We start from the raw sequence: 19803 nt of genomic DNA, 5'->3' as shown, positions 1-19803 counted from the left end.
GATTGAGGCGAAAGCAGTTGTGCCACCCGTGACTTCTGATCTTGTTTCTCTCTCTTTCTCTTTGCACGCCTTCTCTATGAATTTTACCGGGTATCCATTGGCTTTCAGATCGCTGACAACGCATTGCTCTTCACTGCTTCGCTGCTCGGTGCTCAATGGAAGGTATCACCTCAATGGTATTCAGACAATGATAAAGCGCTTTCATTAAATATGCACTTGCCGATTCAAGAAATACCAAGTTTCTGTAACTAATCATAGCGCGAGAAACAAGCGACGTATATCCACTAGCCTCCCGCGCAGACGAACTTTTGGCCCGTCACGTTCGTCACGTTCGTCAAGGAATCCTGGATCCTGGGAAGGAGTGCGTGACGAACTAAAAGAACGTTTGCGTTATAGGTCATATATGCATATCAGCTTTCAGATTGGTGACTAGACATTAGAGAACACTTAACAAATGAGCGCATTCTTTTTACCTGCAAGACGTTCTCTCGTCGATCTGCAATATTTTTCCCGCAGGGAAGAGTTGCTCGGCGGAGACTGGGGTCAAGGACGAAGGAACTGTTTCCAGTTCTTTGTCTGCGAAGTATCTGTGAGAGCGGTCTCCAGAGGTCAGCCCCAGGGTTTCATCTACAAGGAAGAAGGAAAGTTTCGAAAAAACCTGTCACTACTAAAGAATCGATAGACGTAAGAGGATAATACTGGTGAGAGAAAACAGAGAATTGTTGAGAGAAAGAAGCAGTCACATAAATACAGTCAAACCTGTATTAAGCGGACCCCACATTAAGCGGACACCCTCTATTGAGGGAACAGCAGTGCAAGTCCCATTTTTCTTTTCCCACATTCACTGTAAAAAATACCTGTATTCAACGGACACCTGTATTAAGCGGACGCGGACACCTTTAACTTGACTTTTACGGTCATTTCTATTGTTAGAAACCTGTATCAAACGGACACTGCAAAATGAATGCATGATTTTTGTTGTCCACGTTTTAGTAGATCGGTCATTTAAGTTTGCCAACAAACTGAGCTGTCACAGAAATGCAATATTTTGTTATGCGGTTTTGGTTTATCAAAACATTTGTTCATGTTTGATTTTGTGAACCTTCACATGATTCGATCAATTTAGATACTGTTACTGTATACTTAAATCGCTTTACCTGATGTACTTGTCATCGTTTATGGAAATACGGTATTTCGGAGTTACCGATCATTCACGAGAATGCTATTTGTCTCTGTCAAGGTCTTTTAATACTGACCAATATTGATATGAACCTTTTAAGACGAATTCTGAGGGAACCTGTTTTCAGCGGACACCCTGAATTAAGCGGACACTAGCAAGGGTCCCGAGGGTGCCCGCCTAATACAGGTTTGACTGTACAACGAATGAAACAAGTTACCAATTTAAGAAACAAAATATACACGCCAACAGTTTAATGTCATGTTACAATGAGAATAGTGACGGGAATAAACATGAGATAGTAACTGGATGACATTTACGTGTTTAGAAAAGAGTGATAAAGCAATAACGATGAAGGCATGGAAGGCAGTGACTTGAATCAATAACCAATAACCACGATAGCAGATCTCTCATTAATCAAATAGCGTTCTAATAGCTACAAATTTTGGAAAGACGCGCAGATAGGTCCGGTGTATTCGAACCCTGGCTGGGATCATGGTGCTGTGTTCTTGGGCATACTCTACTCCAACCGTGCCCCTCTCTACCAACCTCATTCCCAGGGAAAAGCCCTCGGAGCGCGGCTTGCCTCTCTACCTAAGAGAACAAATGGCATTTATACTCTTGGGAGCCGGAGGGGAGCGCGGGTAGCGATGCCTTGTTTGACGACCTGTCAAAACGCCGCACAGGTTAAGTGTGATGAAGTCTAACATCTCATCCATGGAAAGGAAGATGCTCCTCGTAGGGAGAGACAATACTCCCCATCAGGACAAGCAATACTCCCCGTAAGGAGAAGCAACACTCCCCGTAGGGAGAAGCAATGCTCCCCATAGGGAGAAGCAATGCTCTCCGTAGGGAGAAGCAAAGCTCCCCGTGGGAAAAAGCAATACTCGCCGTAGGGAGAAGCAATACTTCCAATGGAGTTCCATCACGTTCATCACTCGTATGCAAGTATAACAAGACAGGATTATTTTCGTGAATGGCAGGTTCAAGAGATTCTGTTATACCTTCCATGCCTTCTAGAAGAGGTTGAGTCAAACTATTTTCCCACGTATGGTGGATGAGAGTAGATCTGTACTGTTGAGAGCCAGAGAAAAAATGCCGACCGTCACCTTGTCCGGCCCGAGGACTGGGACCAAGAAAGAAGAATAATGCTCGCCAACAGCCACTCATTAAAACACGGTACTGTGAACAACAAGGAAAGACGATTCACATGTTGGTAATGAATTAAAGAAAATACTGAAAGGGAAGGGGGCAAGACTAAATAAAACATTCTACCTTGTGCATGTGTTTCCTGTGATTCAATTGTTTGTTCGGACATTTGGTTTACTTCGCTCAAATTACGTATCATCTTTACATAGACTCCAAGGTTTTTTTCGTACGAATTAGTTCGCGGTTGTACAATTGAATAGAGACAACAGACGGGGGGCTGGGAAGGTTGAGAAACCAGCAATAAATAGTAAAAGGACATCAGAGAAGGATCTGAGTAAGGTATAAGGTACGAGTCGCCCAACCTCTGTTGGCGCAGAACCCCCTGTAGGAAGCGAAAGAGCTTTTCACGCATTCTGGTTCGCCCCACCATCCCCCGTCTCCGTCGATTTTTTGCTGTCGCCCCAATTTTCGCGGTACCAGCAGGCGGGAAACTAAACTCTTGCTTCGCAGGTTAGTTTTAAAATTTTTAGGACGTATTTTACTGGGGACGTTCGAAAACAAAGTAAATTAGAATATTACCAATTCTTGACATCGCTGCCATGAAAAATTTGCATATTTTTTTCTTGCTCAAAACAGTGTCCAGCAGTTAGATTTTGATGGGTCATTATAACCACTCTTTATCACTTGATGCTACAATCATGGTATCAACAAAATGCCCAATCATTGGTGAACACGTTTTTATCATTTTAGTGACACAACAGGTTACCGTAGCAACAGTATGGCCTGTTAATAACACCCTTAATTATAGCTTTAGGGGCTTATAATTCAAAAACGGCACGGTGAGAATTTTTTATATTATCAAATTTTAGTAAGTAAGATAAGACGCAACTTCTACCAAAGTTTTAAAAAAATCGGTACATAGGGTTCAGAGCCACCTTAAAGTTTTGAAAATTTAAGGTGGCTCTGAACTCTATGTACAGAAGTTTTTAACCTTGGCCAAAAGTTGCGTGTTCACCAATGATTGGGCAGTGTGTTGATACCATGACTGTAGCATCAAGTGATAAAGAATAGTTATAATGACTCATCAAAATCTAAGTGTTGGAAACTGTTTTGAGCCACCTTGAAACGTGTTTCTCTAGAGTGGAGGAACAGAGAAAAACAATTTCAGCTCCAACCTTCGGCACAGAACATCTCCTGATAATTGACACGAGATCTTGTCGTAATTCGTCACCACTTTTAACTCCCATCCTAAGTGACAAAAAAGGCACATACTTCAATGGACTTTAAAACTAAAACTAAACACTGTCTTTGGCTAGAGTTCGCAAGTAAAGCAGTTTTACAACTTCAGTCGTGAAACTAGCCCATAGTATTCAACAAGGGTATCTCTATGATGCCAACCAACAACTGTGACGAAAAGTAACGGATGGCAAGCGCGGGAAAACCGATGGTTAACGCGGTAAAACCTGAAACCAATGGCAAGCGCGGGAAAAATGACGAGCCCTACAACACGATTGGTATTGCCGGGTTTTGCGACTTGATTAGCTAAAAAAAAAAACAACATCTTTGCTTTGATTGGTCACAGCACGCTCAACAAGTTTCTGTAAGCCAAATGCTGAACAGAACACGCACGAAACCAGACAAAACAAACTGCTCTTACAACAGTGGGAATCCGTTCCAAAGTACTGCGGATAAAGCGTTGGTTTAACAAATAAGAACGATAATTATAAGTCAAAAAAAGCAAACCTGGGAACGGCATCCTTGCCAAGAACAACGGATACGATAAAATCTTCACAGTATGGCGTGGCCGGAGCACTGGAGTGGAACAAAGTCACGAGTACAGAAGTTACTTCACGGATGATACGTCTTGTAAAATCGAGCTCAATACATTTATATGTTCCCCAATTTTAGCCATTTTTCATACTAAATCTTCATTACTTTCAAATGTAAATTTATTAATTAAAACAGATGCCTTGTTACAGTTTGGTTCATTACTTCATCTCTCCATAGAAGCAAAGAAAATGTCTCAATATACCATACTCATGGACATAATCTTTATTTAAAGGAGCTCAGTCACGGTATTTTGAGTTATTTTGGCCACATACAAAATTACCTTTAAATGGTACGAAACCTAAAAATAACAGTTTAATAAGATAGAAAAACACCAAAGAGATAATGATAAACCATAAAGGAACAAGGATGGCTAAGGATGGAGAAGATTAACACGGATTACAAACGACGAATTTGAAAAATTGAGGCTAAACTTTTCAATATGCGTAAACCGTGACTGAGCTCCTTTAAACACGGTACAAATTGTTAGTACAAGTTTACAACAATGGGAGAAAGCTACCTATAGGTGGATTCATGCTGACGTCATTGTTTACATTTTTGCTCATTGGCCTACGGTTTGCGTACAGAAGGACACATGTTAGATATGAATTGACTCTAGGCAGCTAAAGAGCTAATGAAACTTAATACACGGTGAAATTTTTAGCTCTTTGGGTGTAGTATTCAAGGAGATATTGTCTTTCAAAAACTGCAAAATGTCTTGGGTGGCAAAAGCGCTGACGAGCTCATACATTCTTTGTAAAATTTTGAGTTTTTAAACCCGTGTTGCACAAAAAGTATTCAATACATCAGGCTCATATTCATTGGCAGGTTTAATCGTACTATGACCTTTCAATATTCAGAACTGATTTATTTGTAGCTCCATCAGAAACTGAATTGCTTATGCTAATGAGGTAAACATCGTAAACAAGGATTCCCCAATACAGTTTTACAGATTCGATGCGCGGCTTAATTTTCTATTGAATTTTCTAATGTAGTCAACACACCTTACTTTTTGCGGCACATTGTTCAACAAAAAGCTTAAGACCATTACTTTAGCGTGACTCAAAGGCCAAGTTTTTGGAAACACTTTATATAAAGAAAATCCAAAGGGTAAACTATTGTGATACATAAATCAATTCCTCAAAGCGGTATAAGACAAATGTACTGTATGGATGTTATTAGGGAGAATTTGCATGCTGATGTCACACCTACCTAAGCACACTAGGATTGGAGTAGGCAAAGCAAATCAGGTCAGGATAAGCTGGTTTGAGAAGGACTGATAACAACGATGCCGTCCCAGCACCCAGTGAATGACCCACGATCACTAGACGATAATTCTACGGAGAAAAAAAATGTATCTTGGAACCCGTTTATGCGGTCACCAATGGAGGATCAAATTTCATGACATGACGTCTTAACAGATATATCGCAATTGCACTTCTAAAAAACACATCCGGAATGCAGAGATAATTTTAAAAAACTTCAGTGAGTACATACAATCTTAAAATGGAAAGATGAACATAACTGGTTCAAGTGGCCGTATTGATGGGGAAAAATTATAAAGGATTATACAGGTTGGGATTTCAGAATGTGGCGTTGTTCATATTAACGGGTTGGTCGCATTAACGGGGTTTCCTTAAAATGTATGGGCGGCTCGCTGGGAGAGAAAAAAGTGGCCGTAAGAACGAGGTGATCGTAAGGCGGGCTTCCACTGTAACTGTATTTTCGTAATAGCTGACCCTCGGCGTGCTGTACTGGAAACTCGCCGATCTGTTTTTTAGACTGTTTATTCCCTTGTCGTTTTACATTCGCTGATAAAACTTGATCGCGCGCGTTGCTTGAAAGGGGAAATTATGCTTTCTTTAGCTAAAGTTGTAGCCATGACAATGGCTTCTTACTTGCCCTCGTTTTCTATGAGGGATAGTAAACTCGACCAGGTCGAATTCGTTCACTGTTCGCTCAAAGAAATCTCAGGCTCCTTTTCCAGTTGTTTCATGGACAACAGCAGGTATTTAGCAGGTATTTAGCCTACCTCGCCAGCTCTTGAGAAAGCACTCTGAAGGAGTTCTCTTTTCTCCAGGACTGACTTTACATAACGTGCACATCGGAGAATCCCCTAAAACAATGCGAAAGGAAAGATTAAGGGTAACGGGGAAAGATTACAAGTGCCGGGAAGAAGAAATAAAGAAACAAAGAGAGCAAAAATGTACGGGAAAAACTTAACAATCAAAATAATACTAGGAAATGCAGGAAACTGAACGTAAAACGAGAGAAAACCGAGCATTCATTTATTTAGCGTGTAGCAAAGGAGTTAGTCTCCGTTAACCTCAGAACAGCTTAAAGGAGCTCAGTCACGGTATTTTGAGGTATTTAATTTTAGCCACGTACAAAATTACCTTTAAATTGAATAAAACCTGAGAATAGTAGTTTACTAAATTAGAAAAACACCAAAGAGATTATGATAAGCCAAAAAGGAACAAGAATGGTAAAGGATGGAGAAGGTTAACACGGATTACAGACCACGAACTTGAAAAATTTAGACTAAACTTTACAACATGCGGAAACCGTGACATGGCTCCTTAAATTTAGCGACAACAAGGAGAAACACTTGGTGTGCATGTACCTTATGCGCGTGGCAAGTCTCCACTCCTTCAATGTTCAATTCTTCTTGTTGCCCTGTTAGGTCAGTCAACGCATCCTGTTTTCAAAATAAAAAAGATCAGGATCGGTTTCTGCAAGCATCATGATCGTAAACGACACAACTAGTTCAGCTCTAGCTTTCTCTCTGTCAGATAACGCTAAGGGAGAGAGAAACCCTCTCTCCTGAGAACGTAGCGTTGCATGACAGAGAGAGCGCCAGAACTGGACTCCGACACAACTTGTACATGCCAAATACCGTACGGTATGTCACTGAAGATGACAACCTCAGAGGGTGCCGCCTCCTTTAGGAGTGTGAGCGCCTGCCACGTGAAGACATGGGGTCGGCAAGGGTGGTGGAAAAGAGGAGAGAAAAACCTTCTTTACAGCAGTCAAGCGCTTATAAGTAACTCTGACTGATGTCACGTCAAGATGACGTCATGAGTTGACGTCATAACGCCTTGTTGCTTGGCAACCTCTCTGACTGAAATAGAGGGCTTAGTGGCTGCGTGATGGGCTTTTGACCCAAAGGGTTTTTTTAAAACTAAATAGTATTTTGCTGGTGTCTGGTAAAGCAAACTTACATCATGATTGGAGGCCTCCTCTTAAAATATCAGTTTATTATAATAATAATAATAATAATAATAATTATTATTATTATTATTACTATTATTATTATTATTATTATCAAGCCCAATTTAATGGTCTTTTTCCACCTTAGTGTGCTCAATTTCAAAATATTTCTTACAACAAATCGTCTCATTTCTAACCTGCATCGAGAGAGAGCCACGAATGGACACCACAACTGCCTGGTGATCATGATCCACTGCTACATAAAATGGCACCTCGTAAATCTAAAGTCAATAACGTTCAAATCAACAACGCTCTTTTATATTATATAGTGTCAAGAGAGCATGAAGAGTGGGAGAATTAATGATCCCCCATAGAGACCTTGATCTCAAGGTGATCCCAATCAAGTTATTTTTAGATCACTAATGGTGACCCAGATTTTGATCACGTGGACAGTCCGAGCGGCTTTATACACATTTTCATCCTCCATGAAAACATCCACGCAGCGCGCGTGGTAAGATTATCCGTGGGTGAACTGAGTGCCATGTTTATATAGAATTTGAGGGGGATTGCCCCGGAGGGATTACCTTGGGAATAAGGCCCATATGGGGGATTTAGTCTCTTTCTCTTCATCTTTTCCGATTCAACTTGATAACGTGGTAAGATTATCCGTGGGGGAACTGAGTGCCATGTCTATATAGAACTTGAGGGGGATTACCCCGGGGGGATTACCTTGGGAATAAGGCCCGTATGGGGGATTGACTCTCTTTCTCTTCATCCTTTCCGATTCAACTTGATAACGCGCTGTTACCCTGTATAGAGCGATGGTCGCTGAAGTTTTTGCTCATAATTACGACTTTGCTCAGAGAAGGCATTACGCTCAATACGAATTCACTAAAGACATTAGAAGAGCTTGTGAAACTTAGAAATTGTTGAAATGTTTGGCTCTTTGGGTGTAATATTCAAAGAGGAATTGGCTTCAAAAACTACGAAATCTCTGGGTGGCAAAAGTGCTAATGAGCTCATACATTCTTTGTAAAAGTTTGAGTTTTAAACCCGCGCCGCACAAAAAGTATTTAATACATCGGGCTCAAATTCCTTGGGACAGTTAATGGTACTATGCGTTTTCAAAAAAAAAAAAGAAAAGAAAAAAAAACTATGCGTTTTCAATATTCAGAGCTGATATTTTTCTACCTTGATCACAAACTGAATCGCTTAATCTGCTAATGAGGCAAATATTGCAAACGAAGATTCCCCTATAGTATACAGCCTCAATAATCAAACTTCTCTCTCTCGTCGCATGTTCCATTTATCCCACCATCGAGGGAAGCCTGACATAACACCCGAAAAAATCCATTCTGATTTTGTGGTTCAGAAGAGATTGATGTGGAGTCTGATTGGCTGTTGACAATTTTCACGGGAAAGTAACAGCCAATCAGCAAGGTGTAAAAGATCTACGTCGAATTACGTCATCGGAATCATATTTTGGGAGTGGTTGTCATGTGCATTCCTTTCGCGAGATAAATTCATGAGAGCGCGAAGGCTGACAAGACTATTATTACACGAGATTTTCGTCACAACTTAATTTGACAATGTTTCGAAAGTGTTAGATTTCTTGACACGTCTTTCTTTGCGAATTTGAAGAACTTTCTTTTCTAATTATACACAATCTTTTTCTGGGACATCAAATTTCGTGATCTTAACAAAAAAAAATGCGAAAAAAGCGAAAATTTCGCGTAATAGTGTACATTGCGTAACATCTCGCGAGGTGCAATGCCTTTACATTAAGATCTACGCCTAATTTCCTGTCAAAAAATTAATACATAGTCAAGCATACAGGTCAGGAGAAATTAGTAACAGATAAGCAAAGGAAACCTACCTTGACAAGAAATCAAATTCTCCCAACCAATATTACAAGAAATGTATGGGGGCAGGTACGGAGAACCTTTATGTTCACATTGAAAGGTAAACAAACTAGCATTGTTCTTTAATTTGTGGACTCATACTTATGAAGTTTACAAAGCGTGACAGAAATAAATACAGTGTACACACGTCGAAATTTTTGGGGTGGATTAAAAAAAATTTTGTCATTGTGTTGCTCTTACATGTAACTTATAACTGACTCTTTTCATTCTCATATATGGTAAATACAGAGTACAAAAGGAAGGTTACAAATCGTTCAGCATACATTATACCTCAGTTCCGAATTAGTTTACTTCACTTGCTATCGACAGAGCCTGAATCTTCGATTACCGTCCCAGCCTTACAACTGTTAATTAAAAAAATTCCGCTCCATTTACGACTTTGAATAGATCAACATGTCCGCGTTAATAACTCCTATTTATTTTGGCTAATACAAGTGTTTTGCGCCATGTCAATATAACAAGTACACGAAAAACCTGCATAGCGTTTTATGAAATGAAAACAAGTTGTACTCGTCTATTGCCTGCACTAAACTGCTAATTAACTTTTTCGTTAGCTCGGAACATCACTTGTTAACGCATCTTTTGAGACCGTTTTTAAACCACTGTTGAGTTAATTAGCACAAAACTCAATAAGTACACGGTTTTTGCTACGCAATTACCTCCAATTGTTTGGTATAACCGTAAAACATAAAAGCGACTTGGGAGATTTGAAATCTAAGGACGCTCAAGGATTTAATCTGATTATTGGCAAAGTGACATAGAATAAGTTGAAACTTTTCACAGTTGACAAAATCTCTTCAATGAATTCCCATGGCCATGTCTGTGGACTCTACTCAAGCGACCACTAAACAAGCAACGGCAAAGCATCAGGCTAAAATGATCTACGAACACATCAAGTTGACAAGAAAGAACTGGGATGCTAGACAAAACAAAGCGGTTCAAGAGGGAAAGCTTTATCGAGGAAGACCAGCGCAAAAGCCAGAGCAACCAAGCGATAAAAAAGGAGCTTTTAGACTCCAAGGAAATCGTTGTCACATCGCTACAAGAATTACGCCAGGCCCAGAAACTTCACAAGTGCGACTCGATAAAAAGCGTCAAGGTGGCAAACAAACTGCAGTCCTACGAAACGAAAGCGGTAGTTCTAATGAATGTTTCGTCCCGAAAGCGGATGAAATTCTCGTGGAGGTACACAAGGTTTTGGTTTTTCGCCACGAGGATCCATTCATTAATGCCGTGTGCAACAAAAGGTGTTCAAAGTCCGCAAAGGAAAGTGATGGAAGATTCTCCAGGGAATTTTGTCGAGCAGATGTGAAGAATGCGTACTTTAGAAAAAGCTTCAAGACCGCAGGAGAGAGAGCGCTGGACGAAGGCAAAGCCGCAAACTCCAGCAGACATGGATATATAAAAGGTGCTGGGAACAAGAACAACGCGAGCTCAGTGACTTACAATGGCATTCCTGCAGGCGCCGAGAGGGAAGAAACGAAAATCGTCGAGTTATTCAACAAGGAAGATTCACTCGAGGCTGGAAAGATAGAGTAATCTTTGCAGTTCGTCTACAAGCAGATGAGGGTATTGAATGAAAGACCAGTTACAAATACGACAGCTATTACTAAACTTGTAGGTGAATCAATTAAAAACGAAAGTATCCTCTGGCCACTTGACATCATAAAAGTAGTGTATCAGATCACAGACAACCCAACCGGATAGTACGTAGTTAGCAATACTCCTGAATTTAAACTCAATTTATACTCTATACAAAGTTATGAAAATACAATTATTTAGAAGAAACATAACAGTGTTCTACATGTAGGTCATAACTGATTTGGTTTGCCGTTCATAAAACGAACGCGCATTAGGATTATACCTTGAAATTCGCTCAAATCCGAGAGGGAAGTGGAAGTTACAACATAAATTCCTGACGTAAATGTAAGTTTGTACGAAGTGTTTCAATAGCTGATATGTTTTTGGTCGCGTCAAAGTTAAAATACAAGATCAGTTACGATCTCAGTCGACTTGATTCTTTTAATCTGCACTGCGGAAGAGCATGTAACGCTAATTGTCAGAGATTACACTCACAAAGCAAGGAAGGCGCCAAGGAGGCTAGCATTTCCTTCTTGAGATCAAAAGCTTAATATAAAAGACTTAATTATTATCCAGACAAAGTAATAGATGGATTACGCTCCGGAAATGATTAAATGTCTTATGAAAAAGAAATCAGGTGTTTATTGAGCTACCCTGTGAATTCAGCCGTCATTCGACACTCTTGGCCGTTTTGGCGTCTGCTAAAGAAAGAAAGCGAACGGCCAACAAGTAGGCTCGATTACCAGCCGCTGTTCGGGAAAATGAGCCGGCGCTGCTCGGGAGGACCTTCAAGAACCGGACCCGAGAGAGCGGCGGACAATGGGCTTATCAAAGCAGCCAGGAGTGACCCATGAGCGGCGGTATTCACAGCCCTATTATTACCTAAGGAGGGTGAATCACGACCAGACAGAATAAAACGCGTTTAGAGGTAAATCGTGGGGAGACTGGGATGAGGGAGATTGGGAAGGCGTGGTAGACATCGCGACCAACGCTCACTCTACCCTCATCCTCCTTCCCTTCTCCTCCTCTGGAGGGGGGGGCGGGGTGGGGAGGGGCAGGGAGGGTGAGTGAGAAAATCAATTTTCTTGCGCCCATCCCTGTCGCCAACCTATCGCAATCCGAGCTGCTGATACTTTCTCATAATTTTATTTAATTCTGGCTTCATTTAATGATGGCGACGAAAGTTCATGCTCTAGTCCTCAGCTGTAACTTTGTAAAAATCCCAATAATGTAAAAAGATAATGCGCGATCAGCTGCAATAGCGGATATACAGCAGCTATATTCTATTTAATAAGACAGTTGATTACCTTGTTGTGATAACAGCAGTACACCAAATCAATATCCTCCAGTTGAGCCTGCAGTTTAAGACCAGCGGAGTTGCAATGACAGCAGTTGTCACTGGAGATGTGCTCCAGGCTGGGACGAAAACATCCACAACACCTTAAAAACAACAGGATGCAATGGTTACTTACAATTTTATGTTAACATACAAATTCAGTTTACTGGTGCTCCTTACCATTCCTGTAGAACTTTTAATTGGGATAACTGGAGCGGTTTTAAATTGAGAGTCAAATGAAATTTCCATTTGCTCTGGTTTTGCACCGCTATGCTAAAGAATTTGCTTTAAAAACTCGTGCTGCTTTCTCGCCAATCAGAAGTAAACCAAAGTCAATCATGACTCACTGGCACACATTTTCCCGCGCTTCGCGTCAGCTACGTGTCTGTGCTTTGAATTTTGATTGGTTCACTGCATTGCCTGTATTATTTGTGATTGGCAAGAGTGTTTGCCCTGGTTTTAGTTTCAGGACTCTCAATTGAAAGCTGCACTACAGTGTATATCCTAGCCATTGCAGTCGAACCCTTTTTAAGGGGGCAGCCACAGGATCCTACGAAAATGCCCATATCTAAGACATCCTTACTTACAGTGTAGTAGAGAAAACGTATGAGCTAGGGACCAAAATTATTTTCTGTAATGATGAGGTATCTGGCCTTAAACAAGTTTCTGTAACGCGAGATTTGACAAACAGTTCTTTTAATCTTATCACCTGTACAGGAAGTATTATTTTGCATGATATTTTGAGACTGGACTCTAATAAATAGAGGCGAAAGAAGTTTAAGTTATTTTTTTTGCCTTACTGACATGCACCAGAACTTTCAATCAATTTACTGGAAGCTAATAGAGGTCAGCATTCAAGTCCTGATGTCAAGATTCAAATTCTCTTTTGCTGGTCTCCAAACATTACTCTGTACTGACTTACAGGAGAGAAATTAATACTTACATAAATCAACACTTTACCTACTAGAGATCAAGTTGTGTATTCTCCTGGTTTTACTGTTATTTGGATTTTGATATTGTGAGGAGAATAAAGATATCAATAATAGTTCCACCAAAGTCCAACCCCTTGTCCATGTCACAGTGGCCGGAAACAGGCATGTAGGGGACTGCTGTGCAGGGCAAAGTATGGCGGGGGACCTATTCTCCTGGGCCGCTACAGTAGCCATGAGGGCCTGCCCAGAACCCTGAAATGCCTGGCTAACAGGGCTCTGGTGAAGCTTGGAGGGCCAATCACCCACCAAGTGGATAGACAAGATTACAGAAACCATAGGAAGCAGGTACAAAATCACATCAGTCTTGGGTCAAGAGAATGTCTCCCCGGAGACTCGCGTGACACACCGTGGTAAAAGCGGAAAGGAACGAAGGAATTATTATAATAGTTCTAGCCTTGATGTCAAGATTTAAATTCTCCTTTGCTGGTCTCCAAACATTACTCTGTACTGACTTACAAGAAAATTACATTTTGATACTTTGAGGAGAATCTAGATCTTGATGATAGTTCTCAAAAAACAATTATAACCAACAAAATTGTCTACATAGTACCTTATTCCACCACAAAGGCTCCAGGGACCACTGCACGGGTTCATAAACATGTACAGGGGCCAGCCATATGAACCCAGTGCAAACTTCATGAAATAAGCAGCATCATCCACCAGTGATTTCTCTTTCTGAAACCAAATTAAGGACACTTTACCCTTCAAAATAACTCATGCTCAAACTATGGACTCTCCTAACTGGTTGCAATAAAATTCTCTCAAATGAATGCTATTTTAGAGAATTTGTACATGAAAACAAGCAAAGATTTGACTGTTTACAGCCCTCCATTTTCTTGTATTTTTATTTGATCGTTGCAAGCACCGATAGAATCACAAGAGAACTACTGGACACCAGTGCAAAATGGAAGACTTGACTTGATAGCAGACGGCTGTAGAGATCTTTGGAAATAAGTGAAAAACAGAAAATTCCCATTAGTTGAAAGGCGACAAAAGTGTCATCACCTTGGCAACAGCCAATCATGATTGCGTCCAGGTGCGTTTTGTGGCTCGCAGCAGTTGTCATCACTGACCTGTGCTGTGATTTGTAAAGGGGCGGTTGTTTTTAAAATAGAATCCTGTTGAGAGAAATTTCAACGTTTCTTCGCTCAAAGATGAACAGAAAGAAGCTGCGTTCATCTTCTTCCGCCGAAAGACGTTGTTGCAATTTTGCCAACCGGCTTTGAGGAAAGTCTGATATATCAACTATACGAAACGGCAAAAGAAATGCAAATGGTGCAAACGTTGTTGTTCTCATCGTTTTGCCATGTACCCAAAAGCTTCACGAAAGAACAAATAGAAGAGATGGAAGAGGATTCCTTGCAACATTTTGTCAACAAAGGACAATGTGCTTCTGCTGATTGGAGAGGCGAAATACAAGCTTGTTTTGGAAGACTTTTTTGATGCAAAATTGCAAAACATGGTATAGAATGAAGATTCTCCGCTAAACAATTGTGTCACGTTCATTGTGGTCAATGAGTGCCACACCATGTGCATGTAACACTTTCGGAATAAATTCTTGCAGGTATGTAAGAGATCTTGCCAAGATTTCCCTAGCAAATAGCAAAAGAACAAGTGCGTATCCTACAAAAACTGCAGGGACTGCAACTGTTGGATTTATTCACAGGTGTTAGTCAGAGTGATTTAACTGTACTTACAGGATCACTTAGGTTAACAGGTGTCCCTTTCTGAAGTATCTGTAAAATTCAAGGAAAAATAGTGAGCATTTTTCAAATTCTTCCTACAAATATCAGCCTTTTAAGTCTTATGTTATAATAAATACTTAGCTCATAGTTTAGACTGTTAAGTCTGACTGAAAGTCAGTTACAAGATGACTAAGACACAATCTGCACTACTGTACTGCATTCCCATTTGAAAGTGCAAACTCTTTTATGCATTTTTACTTCTTTTATGCATTTTTACTATAAATACACACTGCCATTTGCATCACGTCCATGCACGCGCAAATGGGTCATAGTGTTTTTTCACAGCATATCAGTGTTTTTGATCTCATTTTCTCACACACGTCTGGGAGCCATTGTCAAGCTGACCACCGCAAAAAAACAACACACTGTCATTTGCATCACGTCCATGCATACGCAAACGTGTCAAGGTGTTTTTTCACAGCATATCAGTGTTTTCAATCTCATTTTAGTGTACATGGGGAAAATGCTATAAAAACAGTAACTGTATGCACTATGGATGCAAAGCTTTAATTTCTATTCGATGCATTTAGTACATGTTCAGTTGCTTTCTGTTTTCAGTATTAGAACATCAAAAAAAGAATATTTTTTGCATATGGACAGGGTTCAGGTGTATTACTTAACTCCACTTGGATAAGATAAAACTGTAAATGTACTGAATCATCACTCATTGACAAGGATACCACCCAAGATTTTGTCAGGTTGCTGTCAAATTTCCCTCAACATATATAAAGAAAATCCTCTAGGCACCATTATTAACTGCAGCCTCAGTATTCCTCACCTCTCCTTTTGTCCTCCTTTCTGCTTGTTCTCGTTCTTGTTCGTCTTGAAGAAGAATGAGACCAACAGCAATATCAGAAGGTACCAAATCTACATCATGAAGTTCAGATGCCAATATATCAGCAATGTCAGACACTGCACTCAGGTACTGATCATCTCTACCAGCGAAAAAGCAACACAGCCAACGGCATCTTTTCTCCCAAAGCTGTTTGAATATTTGAAATAAATAATTGATCAAATAAAGTAACTGATCATAATAAATTTAGAGAGAATAGAGCGATTTTCAATTGAGTGTCATAAACCAAAACCACACTAATTACATACCAATTAGATTAATCAGCCAGTCTCAAACCATATGTAGTTAAACTTTCAACACTCAGTCAAAAACTGTTCTACTCATTCAAATCATGATGGGTTTTTTTTAAATAACAAACTTTCATTTACATACAATACAGCCAGGTACGTAATTTACACTACTGATAATTGAAGGCTTTCATGCAAAAAGGGTGTATATGACATTTTGGGCCGATTTTTATTTTTTGCAGGATCAAGCTAATTTTTGCAGACTGACTTTTTTTGACATGAAAAGCATTGTTGCATAATTGTTTTCGTTGATTTGAGCTTCGTTTTCGAGAAATAACCTATGCAAAAAAACTCAGTTTTCCAAGGGTATCTTTTGGAGATCTTTTGTTGAATGAAAAACAAAAGAAACCTTTTGTTTTGCTAAACGATGAAGTCACTGAAGCGTGGCATTTGCTGCTAGTTGTTCAAACCAATACAAGTTTTATTATTCATATAATTACGCTATTCTCATACTGTTGCTTGTTAATGCAAGCGAATAAGGCACTGAACGGGCCAGATTCAAGTTAATTGCTTTGTCGTGACACAGGTTCAATGCCAGGTCTGTCGATTTTTTTTTTTCTGGTCTATTTCTCTACTTCTTTCAAAAATAAAAACATCTGTTTAAAGAAAACCGTGCTGTCAAAGCTGCTAAAAGTAACCTTTTAAGTTCGCGTCACGGCAAAATCCACCTTTGTAAGATTCGCTCCAAAAGAAACTGAGTTTTTTTTTGCATACATTATTTCTTGAAAACGAAGCACAAAACAGCAAAAACAGTTATGCAATGATGCTTTTCATGTCAAAACAAGTCAGTCTGCCAAAAATTAGCTTGATCCTGTAAAAAAGAAAAATTGGCCCAAAATGCTATATATGCCCTTTTAAGCAAGAAAGCCTTCAATTATAAAACCACCATGTTACAATACATCTACTTACCCAACTTAGAATACAACACAGTTACTCTACATTACTTGCAATACTTGTGAAGATACTTAATGTTGTTTTTGGGTAAAAACTAAGGTAAAGTCTGCATACGAGCCAAGTGACCCACCAGGTCGGAGCTTACCCCAGTCTCTGTAGCATGAAGCGACTAGGAGTATGCTTGTCTATCACAGGGTTACCCCCAGCATTAAGTTCGCCGGTACCCATTTATACACCTGGGTGGAGAGAGGCACTGTGAGAGTAAAGTGTCTCGCCCAAGAACACAACACAATGTCCCCAGCCAGGGCTCGATCCCGACCGCTCGATCCGGAGATGAGCGCACTAACCATGAGGCCACCGCGCCTCCATCAAAGTACACTACAATACTTTACACTATTTATGATACTAATACAGCTACCTACATTATTTAATGTATGTAGCTGTATAACATAATAATCATGATAGTTATTAAAGAACTTTTCAATAAGTGGAGTAAATGACTTGAGATGGAAGACTTTTGAATGAAAGGACCCTTACTGGTATATATGAAACAAAAATATTGTAATTAAGTAACATTCAAGATCACAAGTAACATTTAGAGATTTTGGACAATAATTTACAAGTGGTCAAGCGGGTTGATCCTGTACCCTTAAGAGCTTGAACCTGGAGCCACTGTTCTTGTGATCCTTTGGTGCTGCACTACTCTCTTGGTTACCAGGATCACCGAGATTTAGTTCAGTTTAGTTTCAGTTTTTATTATCGCACACTATTTACAGAAAAACAACTTAACGTAAGATGGTTTACAATGATACAGGAAAAATAAATACAGATAGAACACTGAGTACTACAACAGATCTCTACACGTAATATGTCAAACATGTAGACGATGTTTTACCACATTTCAAAACACAGAGGAGAGAGTTGAAAATACCATGTACAATGGAGTATTTTTGATGAACTTCATGGTGTTTGGAAAGGTAATAAAACACAGTATTGAGAGTTTGATATATCTTTCCAATACTGTACTAATAAAACTAATTGAGAAGCTAAACAAATGTGAAACTTGATGCAATTTGAGATCAGACATCCAAACACTGCCATAGAATTAATTACAGTGGAATTCCAACTTTTCGAATACTCAATCTTTCTAAACTTCCGATTCTTCCAACCAAAAGTAGTTTCAACCCTCAGAGCACGATATTGCAACTGCTGGGGTTGCTAATATAAAACGTGACCAACTTTTTTTCACTGGCAACTAACTTTCTACACTGTTCAATGAAATACTTTTGCTGGTGACTAAATCTGAAAACTTAGGGGCCAGCTGGCACCAAGGTTTTTTCCTGAAAGTCGAGCCCTGACTCTGCACTTGGTCCAATACAAGTTTTACCCCCAATTTCTCGGGACTAACTGATTTTTTTAAGCAAACTGTTGTTTTCCTTTGAGGATTGAAAAATTGGGATTCCCTGTAGTGTCCAATAATTTTTGCAAAAATGTGAAAATTAAATCTGATTTGTACAACTACCTACATATATTCTTGAGATGCATTTTTCTACTTTACAATTTTTTGAAAATAATGGACACACGTAACATCATAGAATGTATAAACCAGACAAAGCAAACCTCCTTTGCTGATTCTTGCATAGTAGATGAAAACTCTCTTCCAAAAGGATCGTTGTCAACATGGCCCAACGGATCAAACAGTACCAAAACACCAATGAAAACAGCCAACAAGATGGACCACTCCAGAGCCACCGAAACCCAGACAGCAATTGTCAAGCTTACCTCACAGTCAGAGCTGCTATTAACTGCCCAGTAAGTACCAAGGATAGTCCACAAAAGTTCTGGCAAATACAGCGCAAGTTGGATATACAGAAATATTGGCATGTGGTGCCGAGGTCGTGCATCAGACAAGGTTCCCTGCATGCTGATGTAGATGATGGCAATTTCATTCAGAATTATCAGACTCGTCAAAACAATTACTCCAATGAAAAACAACCGTAACTCCAGCCAAGCATTACAATATTTGATCTCATCATTTTCAAAGCCATAGATCATGGATATCACAGCCAACCTTTGAAAGAAAAGATAAAAAATGGCTTGTTTCTAAGGAGACCCATTTCCATGACAACAGTTATGCTGCTGGTTCTGTTTCAATTAAGACTAAAATTCCCAGATTTTATCTCAAACAAGGATCATCCACTCCCACCAATCTAATGGGGAGAGTTAAGACAATATGGAAACCATGTGTGTTCCAAGCAAGACCCACTGTCCCACTTTAAAAGGTCATCACTTTCCTCATTTGCATAATACAAAAATATGAATATCTCTAAAACGAAAACAGATATTCCAAAAAGGAAAACGCCATACTTCTTTACTTTGAAAAGCCTTTCAAATAAGCAGCAATTATTTTTACTTCAGAGGCACTTTAAGAAAAAAATTTGACTTAAATGAACTCACCATAATACTCTGACTATAACTCCTACCGCTGCTGGGAAAAACAGATCATCGCTACCAATGCGCCACCGGCGTTTAAAAGCGATCAGGGCTGGCATATTCCTTAAAACTTGTTCAACAAACTCAGTTTCAACAATCTATAATTGATAGATCCCACAAACTATGAATCAGTTCATACTACATGTACTAAACTTGAAATTGCGTCGTTCCACGTTGCATCTAGGAAACAATTTCATAACAATGAAGTTTTGTCCAATAAATCATTTCAATGTCAACCAGAAAATCGTTTTACCAGCTAATATAATCAACGAATAAACTGTTGATCGCACTCGCCATATTGAAAGATGAGTGGAGATTGGAGCATAACATAGTGAAA

The 19803-nt window shown here is 39.6% G+C and overlaps 1 protein-coding gene across 2 annotated transcripts in view; it reads right to left on the bottom strand.

Annotated features, from left to right (window-relative positions):
• Window positions 1-19740, bottom strand: part of LOC145490667 (diacylglycerol lipase-beta-like) — a 21111-nt gene extending 1371 nt beyond the window's left edge. Inside the window, exons 1-14 of one of the 2 annotated variants that reach the window (XM_081469754.1) lie at window positions 19431-19740; window positions 18594-19044; window positions 15718-15921; window positions 14892-14930; window positions 13745-13869; window positions 12174-12306; window positions 7561-7644; window positions 6777-6851; window positions 6186-6269; window positions 5366-5490; window positions 4070-4138; window positions 3502-3574; window positions 2182-2359; window positions 474-627 (exon numbers count right to left, since the gene is read on the bottom strand). In XM_081469754.1, coding sequence (XP_081325880.1) covers window positions 474-627; window positions 2182-2359; window positions 3502-3574; window positions 4070-4138; window positions 5366-5490; window positions 6186-6269; window positions 6777-6851; window positions 7561-7644; window positions 12174-12306; window positions 13745-13869; window positions 14892-14930; window positions 15718-15921; window positions 18594-19044; window positions 19431-19525 — 1889 coding nt within the window. In that variant the 5' untranslated portion in view covers window positions 19526-19740. The remainder of the gene's footprint in view (window positions 1-473; window positions 628-2181; window positions 2360-3501; window positions 3575-4069; window positions 4139-5365; window positions 5491-6185; window positions 6270-6776; window positions 6852-7560; window positions 7645-12173; window positions 12307-13744; window positions 13870-14891; window positions 14931-15717; window positions 15922-18593; window positions 19045-19430) is intronic. The other variant, XM_081469755.1, reaches the window with a different exon arrangement.
• Between the last annotated feature and the right edge of the window lie 63 nt (window positions 19741-19803).

This window comes from Orbicella franksi, chromosome 6, assembly GCF_964199315.1.
Source record: "Orbicella franksi chromosome 6, jaOrbFran1.1, whole genome shotgun sequence".
NCBI lineage: Eukaryota > Metazoa > Cnidaria > Anthozoa > Scleractinia > Merulinidae > Orbicella > Orbicella franksi.
Note: the sequence above shows the minus strand (reverse complement) of the source record. Positions and strands in the feature narration are given on the sequence as shown.